General features: G+C 30.8%; 1 protein-coding gene and 1 pseudogene across 2 annotated transcripts; one reads left to right on the forward strand and one right to left on the reverse strand.

The window, feature by feature from the left end:
* Positions 1–216: 216 nt before the first annotated feature.
* LOC107949694 (uncharacterized) lies at positions 217–3,669 on the forward strand. 2 transcript variants are annotated; one of them, XM_041090132.1, is made up of 6 exons: positions 217–656; positions 784–996; positions 1,890–1,989; positions 2,354–2,408; positions 2,907–2,999; positions 3,305–3,669. In XM_041090132.1, the coding sequence occupies exons 1-4, from the start codon at positions 547–549 to the stop codon at positions 2,363–2,365; spliced, it is 435 nt and encodes a 144-aa protein (XP_040946066.1). In that variant the 5' UTR covers positions 217–546; the 3' UTR covers positions 2,366–2,408; positions 2,907–2,999; positions 3,305–3,669. The 2 variants fall into 2 exon arrangements, with proteins under 2 accessions (XP_040946066.1, XP_016739918.1); XM_016884429.2 differs by lacking the exons at positions 1,890–1,989; positions 2,354–2,408; positions 2,907–2,999; positions 3,305–3,669 and adding an exon at positions 1,584–1,877 and having other exon boundaries at positions 247–656.
* Positions 3,670–8,559: 4,890 nt separating this feature from the next.
* On the reverse strand, positions 8,560–10,160 carry LOC107949892 (putative pectinesterase 63; annotated as a pseudogene).
* Between the last annotated feature and the right edge of the window lie 695 nt (positions 10,161–10,855).

Consider the following 10,855-nt stretch of genomic DNA (forward strand, 5'->3'; position numbering starts at 1 on the left):
ATTAATTACAACTATTTTATTATTTTTTATTAAATATACGATATTTATTTTGAGATTACTTGATTTTTTTAATAAAAATTCAATTTATAAAAAATAATAAAAATATTTTATAAAATTACTTAACTAATAATTTTTTAACAGATAAAATAAAAAATTTTTAGTAGAGCAAAATAACATCGTTTTGTTTAAAATGAAATAATTTTTTGTGATGTTTTTATAAAAACCGCAAAAATCATTTTACTTTAAAACTATGGCGCTATTTTACCCCAAATTTCCCCCCTAAAATCCCTAATCTTCCCATGGCCGACAATATTTTCTCATAGAAAATATTTGATTCTCCCTCCATCTTCCAATCTTTTTAGTTCCCTTCCCATTACAAATCAGTTTTCCATTCCAAACCATAACAAACGTTTAACAAAAAAACACCCCTTCTTCATCGTTTTGAACTCCTCCATCGTTTTCTCTACTTCCCCTCCTTCTTCTGCTCTCCAATGGCTATCCCCGCCGCAAACGTTTAACAAAAAAACACCCTTTTGTTTATACCCAATGCCAGTGTATCCACGCGCGTTCCATTTTCCCGTGTCAAGACACTCCCTCAACGAGAATCCGTTACTCTGCTTTGCTCAATGTCCCTCGGAAGTTATCCGCCGTTTCAAGTGAATACTTTTCATTCTTCCTTTAACTTTTGCCTAACAATAAGCTCATCACTCCCTCAATCTTGTTTGTCGTTTTCAAATAGACCCCTTTCTCTTCTAATGTTTCTACCGGTTATTTTTGTTGGAGATGTTGGGGCTGCTGCAGGGATAAGACGAGGTCATCGAGGAAGAATCAAGCGTCGTCAAGCAGCGGAGGTGGAGGAGGTGAAGGGAATCAAGACGGGATTACGGATGAAGAAGCTCTTTCCAATATCACCAAACAAAAAGCCGCTGCTGCCAAGCAGTATATTGAGAATCATTACAAGGAGCAGATGAAGAATCTTCAAGACAGAAAAGAGAGGTATGGTTTCCTAATCTTATGCTTAAATTTGCTAATACAAGTTGCAAATATATTGAGAAACAACGATATTTGAGTAAATAATTGTTGTTTGTAGATATTAGAGATATAAATTGCTGTAATAGTTACGGTTAACTTATAGAAATCTTTCGTTCATCTTATGTTTTAATTGATTTAATAATTTAAAAGTGTTAAGTTTCAAATTACACATGAATTTGATTCGTGTTGCAGCATGATAAAGATACTTTGATTTGGTGTTATTATATATATAACTTTAGTTTTGATTTAACTTTATGCATAAAACTTTAATATGAGCTTTACATAACTAAGAAAAAACAAATAAATGGATTAGGACATGCAGACTGAAGTATATAAATTAAACAAACATTTGCAGAATGAGATTATATGACATTTTTGTTACTATTTTTGGTATTGTTCTCCTTATGCAACTGTAAGTTTTTGAGCAGCTGAAATGAATAAAGTTTTTTTGATATGTGAGCATGAGATAATGAGGTGGAAGTAAGGAAGTTTTTTATATTTGAATTTGGTCTGAGTTTATGGGTAAAGTGGATTTTGGGTGAAATCGGCAGAAGCATGAGGCAGGGTTTGCTGTCGAGTGGTCTATTGACGAACATTATATATTGGAGGACAGCCTTGAAAAGTATGTAATAATTATTTATTTTCTTACTGTGTATGCAATTCTTCTAATTTGTGCTACTAATATACGAAACCTAGTCCAGGTGAACGAAGTTAATATTAAGTAATAGATTCTCTAATGTGTGTTTTTGCTGATACGTTTTATGGTATAACTGTTTTTAAGGAGGTATTTATTAGGTATGTCTTCTTTTTGAGATGAGATTAAGTGCTGGATTTTACTTTAATGTATTTGTATATAGGTATAAAAATGAACCAAGTATTATGAAGTACATAAAGATTGCAGCTACCTTGCCTGATAAAACTGTACGTGATGTTGCATTGAGGTGTTGGTGGATGCAAGTAAGCTCATTACTTCTTTAATGATGCATTTCTTCCATTATTTGTTTTATTTTTTATTTTCTTGTATCACGTGATTTACTGTGTATAAAAAATTGGTCTGCAAATTATTAGTTTTGATATACTGGTGTAAATGTTCAATTATTAGTTTTGGCATTGACTGCAGCAAGTGTGACTCAATTGATCTGTTAATGTGCTTTTGTTCTTTTTAATTCTTAGACATCATATTTGTGCATTTAAAATCATCTATGAGAATCTTCCTGCTTTACCATTCACATACCGATGCTTCTGTCATTTTTGGTGAAGCTTCATATATACTTTCTATCCATTTGGATGGTGAAATTTACATTCTTTAGTGCTGATGCAGGCCCATGCATGAAGTTACATTTTCAATAGAAGACAAACCAAAACTTCTTAGTCAGGTATATGATAGGTTTGTTTGTCAAATAGAAGTGTATTATCTTTTCTATCTTGAAAATTTTGCTTTAAGAAGTGTATTATCTTGAATATATCCAGAGATTGCATGGTTAGGGTTTACATAGTAAGAAAAAAGGAAGGGAAAATGTGTTTGGAAATCATAAAAGTTAAACTGCTAACTGTGTTGACTTTGCACATTATACCAAATAGAACATTTTACAATTCGTTAGCTTCATAACTTCATTCGTACTTTTAGCCCCATTTATTTATTTATTAATTGAAAATAATGTACATTATACCAAGCAAGCAAATGTACATTTTTTTCTGAAATCTGTCATGTTTACATAATGTTCTTATGTCATTTCTTCAGTACCTTCTTCTATAAAAAGGTAGTTGCTTGCTTCTACCTTCAGCTTTCCCATACTTTACTTTGCTTGTTCATGTAAGTCTTTGTAATTATCATTTTCTAAACTACTTTTTCGTTTCTAAATTATGATGCTCAGTTAGTGAATCCGGAGAGTGGCTATAATTATAGAGCTGTCAAAAGATGGACTTCACAAAGGAAGCTGGGTTACTGCCTATTGGACTGTGATAAAGTAAGTATTTATCTTAACACTTTGAATCAATCATTTGTTTTGCATGATATATTTATTGCAAGTAAGTCCATGGAACAATTTTTTATCCTTGTAGTTCATGTTTTATTTTGATTTTTCTGTGATTAAACTCTAGTACTCAGGGCAGTAGTTGTTGGGATGTAAAATCTATTGTCTATCTGCTTAAATATATGACAAAAGGCGGAAGTACATATTGGAGATACTCTCACATGCACATTCATTCGTTAGAAACACGATATCTAGTTATTTGCCTTTGAACTGAGTTGGATTTTTCCATGCTTATGTAGGAACACATGCCCTATGCCCTATTTTAATTTAAGGATCGCCAAGGAAATTCTGAAACTAAAAGCTAATTGATTGGATGTGTATGCCGGCTTTCATTAACTACTTTCGAAGGCCTTACTAGAAATTGAAATGTGTGCAAAGAGATTGCTTCTTCTGATATGATTTTTCAATATAAATACTGGACAAAGTATGGATATTTCTTGTCAGTTGCATTTACTGCTGTTAGTAAAATAGGATTCTCTTCTTAGGATTTTAGTTTCTTCGCTTGTATTAGACTCAACAATGGCTTGCATTGCATTGGTGTTGATTTTACCTAAATTTCGAGGTTTACAATTTTTAATTTTTATTAATTATTTACGTTTTCTCACTTTTATTAATTTTTATTATTATTTAAGCTTCCTTTATTTGCCTTCTTTTATTATTTTTATAAAAAAATTAATTTATATAATATTTTTATTTATCCTTAAAAGTATATTTAAAGTTCAAATTTAAAAAATAAAACATAATATAATATTTATCATAAAAATAAATATTATTTGATTAAAATAATTTTTTTGCATGATATGTTTTTAGCGGCGTTTTTGCGAGAAGCGTCGCTAAAGGTTTGTTCTATAGTGGTGTTTGTGATAAAAAGTGTCGCTAAAGGTCATGGTCTTTAGCGGCGTTTGCGACAAAAGCGTCGCTAAAGGTCGTGGTCTTTAGTGGCGTTTGTGGGAAAAGCGCCGCTAAAGGTCATGGTCTTTAGCGGCGTTTATTTCTAGAAACGCCGCAAAAGTTAGCGACGCGTTCAATAGCGGCGTCTGACAAGCGTCGCTAAAAGTCTATTTTGGTGTAGTGGTATAAGATAGTTGGCATCTTTTCCTGTAAAGGCAAATTACATATCTTCTAGATATGTTGGGTTAATAACCTTAGCCAAACACACTCTCGGCTTGCCTCATGCATTGCAATTATTTCAGCATGATTTGAAGAGGCAGCAGCTAATGTTTGCTTTGTCGAACGTCATGATATGGCAGTACCTCCACATGTAAATAAATATCCCGTTTAAGATCGACTTTTATATGGATCCGTTAAATATTCAGCATCAGCATAGCCAACTAATAGGGATTTTGAATCATTCGAATAAAATAACCTCATATTAATGGTCCCTTTGAGATATCTAAATACATGTTTAATTCCATTCCAATATTTACGTGTTGGAGAATAACTAAATCTTGCTAACAAGTTTACAACAAAAGCTATATCAGGTCTTGTGTTGTTTGCAAGATACATCAATGCTCCTATGGCACTTAGGTATGGTACTTCAGGACCAAGAAACTCTTCATCCTTCTCTCAAGGACGAAATTGATCTTTATTCACATCTAACGAACGTACAACCGTCGAGGTACTCAATGGATGTGTTTTATCCATATAAAATTTCTTTAAAATCTTTTTCGTATAAGTTGACTGATGGACATGAATTCCATCTTTTAAATGCTCGATCTGCAAGCCAAGACAAAACTTTATTTTCCCAAGATCTTTCATCTCAAATTCTTTCTTTAAATAATTTATTGTATTTTGAAGCTCTTCAGGAGTTCCAATAATATTTAGATCATCAACATAAATAGCAATTATCACAAAGTTTGATCCAGACCTTTTTATAAAAACACATGGGCAGATTGGATCATTTTTATAACTTCTTTTAACAAATATTCACTAAGACGATTGTACCACATACGTCTAGATTATTTAATCCACATAAACTTTTCTTTAATCTAATTGAGCAATTTTCTTGGGAAACTCTATATCCTTCAGGGATTTCAAATCCTTCTAGGATTTTCATATAAATTTCATTATCAACTGTACTATACAAATAGGTTGTAACAATATCCATTAGATGCATGTCAAGTTTTTCACGTACTGCTAGACTAATAAGGTATCTAAACGTGATTACATCCACCATAAGAGAATGTCTCGTCATAATCAATGTCGGGCCTTTACGAACATCCATTAGATGCATGTCAAATTTTTTATCTTTGAGTATTGTATGTGTTGTAGCACTATCTGTAAGACACATGTCTCCATTGATTTTGAGTCCATCGAAATTTTGTTGAAGATTCATATTTTTCATAAAAACAAACAAAATATAATATGAGAAACATTGCAAAAATTTATTAATTATATAAATTATTATTTATGCAAGAAAATAAAACATACTTAAAACAATATAAAAATGTCAAAATAACATCAATTTTTCTAATAATTCTCAATGAAATTTGTCATATTTAGGTGAGTTATATTATTAAGGTCATTAAATTTATCACCCTTGTAGGCATGACCAGTTTTAATATTATAGTTCATCTTTTGTCTCCATTTCATCATTTTGGGATATAAAATTTGTCTTTATATGATTCCCCTTCTTTTTAATGGATGCTTGATAAAGTTTCTTGTCTTAGACGTACGACAGGTACGTAATCATTGTCCCTTCATACCACATCGGTAACATATATTCTCAACAATATTTGAAGGATTATTTTGACCACTTTTTTCTTGTCTTTCATTATTATTCTTTTTTTGGTGGTTAGAAGTATAATTGTTATGACCACTGTGAAAACGATTACTAGTACGTCCTTGACCACGTCCCCCACTACGTCCACGACCACGGTTGCGACCTCTATATTTTCTATTTTCATAATTATTATGTACTGCTACATTCACTTTAGGAAATGATGCAGAACCAGTAGGATGAACTCCATGATTTTTCATCAACAGCTCATTATTTTGTTTAGCCGCCAAAAGGCATGAAATCGATTTAGAATACCTTTTAAACCTTTTTCACGGTATTGCTGCTGCAGGAACATAGTAGTAGCATGAAAGGTTGAAAATGTTTTCTTTAACAAGACCTCATCAGTTATGTTTTCTCCACATAATTTTAATTGAGAATTAATTTCGAAAAGTTCTAAATTGTATTCACTTACAGTCTTAAAATCTTGCAATCGTAAGTGCATCTAATCATAATGAGCTTTAGGGAGTATCACCGTATTTTGATGGTCAAATTGTTCTTTCAATTTTTTCCACAACTCAAGAGGGTCTTTCACAATGAGATATTCCACTTTTAATCCTTCATGTAGATGATGATGGATGAAAATTATTATTTTTGCCTTGTCTTGATTAGATGCTTCTTTATTTGCTAATATAGTATTTCCTAGACCTTTAGCATCTAAGTGAATTTCAGCATCTAACACCCATGACAAATAATTCTTGCTTGAAATGTCTAAGGCCGCAAATTCAAGTTTGGCAAAATTTGACATCATAATCACTTGAATCAAAATAATAAAAAGTAATTAATAAAATAATAAGCATTCTCGGTCGTAAAATAATTTAATTATATATACCAAATTTTCCAAATAATAATATGTATGTCAAATATTGGCATAGAGAGGAATGGTCATAATAATAACTTAACACAAATTACATTAATTGAAATTTCTTTTAGTAAAAAAAACATGTATATATAATTATCATTATAACATTTGAGTTGTAAAAATAAATGTGCAAATGTTACCCAAAGCAAATATTTCATCTAAAAAATAAAAGAATTAAGAAAATACATATACCGTATATAGTTTAACGGGAGTTATACGGGCAAATTATATAAAGTCGAAATGACGTGAACTTCAGTATGAACTTAAAGAAGCTCGTGCTGATAACACATTATAAAATAATCAAATAAAAGAACACTTAAAGTAAACAAAGAATTTTTTTTGTATCTTATTTTAATTTACAAAAGATTTCTATTTATAAGTAAATTAACATTCAATGTAATACAATAAATGAAGCTTATTTAAGTGCTTCATTAACACATTAAACAACTTGCATAATGAATGGGAGGTTTTACCTTATAAATGAGGGGGGTTAGAATATGGACATCTACATTTATTTGTAACAAATATCGTTTAACTACCTATTTGATATAAAAATAAAAGCTCGAGGAATCAGGTTAAAATTTCAGATACTAACGAACAAAATTTGGTTGACCTTTATTTGTGCCATTTAGGGTTAGTTTAGCATTGCTTGTTTTGGAAAAGCGATTTTGATAAATACTTTTAAAATTTTTGATTTAAGAATATAGAAAATAATTTTAGACATGATGTTATAAAGTAACAAATAAACATTTAAATAATGTTCAAATTAGTTAATATTATGATATTTTAATAAGAATATAGAAAATAATTTATTATAACTTATTGTTAATATTTTAATATTTAAAATTTATATTTTAAATATTTTAAGCAATTAATATTAATTATTTATAAAATTTAATTAGAATATATAAACTATATTTTAAATACAACAATTAAATATTTGTAATTAGATATTAACACATTTGTATTATTTTAAGAAAATTTTTTAATTAATGATTTTATTTTAAAATGTAATTCGAATATATAACTCATAATAGATATTAACATAACCAGAGGCGATTCTAAGGGGGCTGACATGGGCCTTGGTCCCCCCTAAAATGAAAAATTATCATTTAGGCCCTCTAAATTTTTTAAAAATTTTAAATTAATAAAGATAAAATTATACTTTGACCCCACTAAAATTATAAAAATTTGATTTAATCTTTTAAAAAGTATAAAGATATAGACTATAAAAAATTAAAATTTCATTCGGCCCCCCCTAAAAAATTGTTCTGGCTTCGTCCCTGAACATAACATAGAAAATATAACTCTAACAAATTAAAATGTTACATGTATTTGGATTAAAATTTAAAAAAGGAGTAATATTTATATATGGTATATAAATATTAAAAGAATTACATTAGCATTTACAATTTAAAGTGATGAAAAATGGGAGAAGAAAAATGGAGGGATGAAAAAATAATAATTCTTCTAGAAATACTTTTGACTCAAGAAAAGCTAAAATTGTTTTTGAGTAAAATTCCTTTTAGTCAAAAGTTACTTGTTTAGTATAATTTTTTTTAAATATTTTTAAAGTCAAAAGTGATTTTTTTAAGTAGTCCTAAACAAACCCTAAAAATAAAAAAAAAAGACTTATAGGTAGCACAAATAAAGGTCAGTAGAATTTTGTTGGTTAATATCCGAAATTTCAACCTGGCACCACGAGCTTCTATTTTTTTTTTATATATCAAATAGATAGTTAATGATATTAATTTATTTGAATTTTAAAGTGCATTATTTATAAAAGCAGAGTAGAAAATAGGAAAAAACAATTTAAATAAATATAAATAGTATAAAAAATCTAAAACTAAATTAGATTAAAAGAACCAATAAAATGATTGTGTTATTTCTTAAAGAATAATTCTATAACGTTATCCTTTTCTACGCCACAGCCTGTTTTATTATAAGTAATCAAAGGAAAAAAGCAACAAAAATTACACAAAGGCTTTGCATGGAAATACATGCTGCTGGATCAACAGACTATTCATATAGCTGTGCATGTGTGCCTAATAAAACAATAGTTTTATCCAGCTTTAGATTTGGCGGCGGAAGCAACCATCTGCTTCCGTCAATGAAGCCAAGAGTCAAGAATCGTAAAGCAACCGTCTCAGTTAGCTGCGAAGAGTATGGCACTCGCGCAGCCGAAGCTGCCCCAAGTCCCGAGCACTTGTACTCTCCATAAAAAAGAGTCCTGCGAATCAACCCATACCATTTTCAACTTCTTTAACTAGTGTGTATTAAGAGAAAGAACAAGGTAAAGGTTGAATAAAAGAAGCTTACTGGGCACGCTCTGCTGTTAAATTATGAGACCATCCCTCGGGATGGACTACGTTGCTCATATCAGTGAAGGCAAAAACAACTCTTGGACTACTCTTCCCAGCTCTACCTAGATATGCACCTTGGGCTGTCCCTGTAATTTTGCATTGCACAAATGAAAAACCAGTTTGATCCTGTTCATTATTTTCCCTATCTTGTGCGGTAATTACTGTTTGTCTCTTATCCTCCTCCACGTATAATTCAATTCCCTGCATCCAAATTTCTCCCATTTTAGATTTCATCATGATGGCATTAAATGACTAGACTTATGTGAATAATTAGATACCAACCAGCTATAAAGACTTCCCATTCCCAAAAATGAAATCGACAGTGCCACGAATGTAGCAATTCATAAAGAAATGGTTGCCCTTGTCATCGCACAAAGTATTTTGGAAGCCAATGATCTTGCAATTATAGAAAGCTGCTTTATCACCAGAAACTCTCAAGGAAACCCCTTGTGCTCCCTCCATTTCCCCGTCTGGCTTAGGAGCAGTGTTCTATATATTTATATACAATGATAAATATTCAATAAAATGTCAAATGTCATCACAAGATTAAAAATTAACCATAAATTCCACGAGGGATATGATGTCCGATGCTTACTACTATAAACAGATTAGCAGCCACGAAGAAATCAGACTCAACAATAAGGGTGGCACTAGCTACTGTTCCATACTGCTTAGCCGTGCCGTCGAATGTCAAATTTGCCATACTTTTGGGATCTCCAATCAATGTAATGAAAGGCTTAGTTCGTTCAATTTTGATTTTCTCCCGATAAACTCCAGGTCCAATCGATATGATCACACGTTTGGTGTTTCCTGTGGGAACACTTTCAATGGCTTTGGTTATGGTGTCGAAATCTCCGCCACCACCTTGTACCACTTTAATGACTTTAGGTTCAGCCTCAGCCTGAGCAAGGGCGGGGTCTATGGTGCCAACTCTTGCTGAGGCAGGCTTGACATTGGCATTGAACCAAGCATTCACTCGGGATTTATCTGCGGGTATCTCTGCTGGATTTTGTGACACAACAAGTCGAGCAAGGAGGAGAATCGTGCTGATTATGGCACCAACTTCAATCTTTCCGATATTTTTTCCTGTCATTTTTTTTAATGTTGTTTAAATTTCTGATTGAGTTTTGGGAAAAGACTTCAATATATAAGAAAATTAGCCATGAAACCAATCAATATGGAGGGTTCTTCGCTTAGCCATCCATTTGTGGCTTCTACTTCAAATTGACCACTTCTTTTTATATATAATTGAGCAGCCCAGCCCTGTGCTTGTCTGGAGGTGGGACTGTATTTTTCAGTTGTTAAGGGGTCAAAAGAATTTGAACTTTTAAAGGGTAAAAAGAAATTTATCAATTTTTAAGGAGTCTAAAAACAATTTTAATTTTTAAGGGCTCAAAATTTTTTTTTACCAACTTTTAAGTGATCTAAAATTTTTTTTCCAATTTATAAAAAATTTTAACAACAGTTTGTATTTGAGAATCGTAAAGGTTAAAAGTTTGCTATATTACATTATTTTTAATTTCATGATCTATATTTAATCTAAATAATGTTTAGTTTTCCAATATTAAATACCTATGTCAGTGGACTACCCATGGGAAGAACTCACGTTTGAAGGTTTAGTTACAGTTAACATGAACCATAAAAAAAAAAAAAGATAAGCTCTAAAAAAGGGGGAAAATTATCAATACCAATTTTAATTATTTGACATGTGCTAAGAAAAAATTATATATAATTATTGTTTCTTTTAGGATTTTTGTTAAATTTTTTTTATCAATTCTCAAAATATTTA

This window comes from Gossypium hirsutum, chromosome D03, assembly GCF_007990345.1.
Source record: "Gossypium hirsutum isolate 1008001.06 chromosome D03, Gossypium_hirsutum_v2.1, whole genome shotgun sequence".
Lineage (NCBI taxonomy): Eukaryota > Viridiplantae > Streptophyta > Magnoliopsida > Malvales > Malvaceae > Gossypium > Gossypium hirsutum.

Coding starts and splice junctions, on each gene's coding strand:
- LOC107949694 (XM_041090132.1), top strand. CDS start 547: ATGCCAGTGTATCCACGCGCGTTCCATTTTCCCGTGTCAAGACACTCC. Junction 657..783: donor GAAGTTATCCGCCGTTTCAA/GTGAATACTTTT, acceptor TTTTTGTTGGAG/ATGTTGGGGCTGCTGCAGGG. Junction 997..1,889: donor CTTCAAGACAGAAAAGAGAG/GTATGGTTTCCT, acceptor ATTTGTATATAG/GTATAAAAATGAACCAAGTA.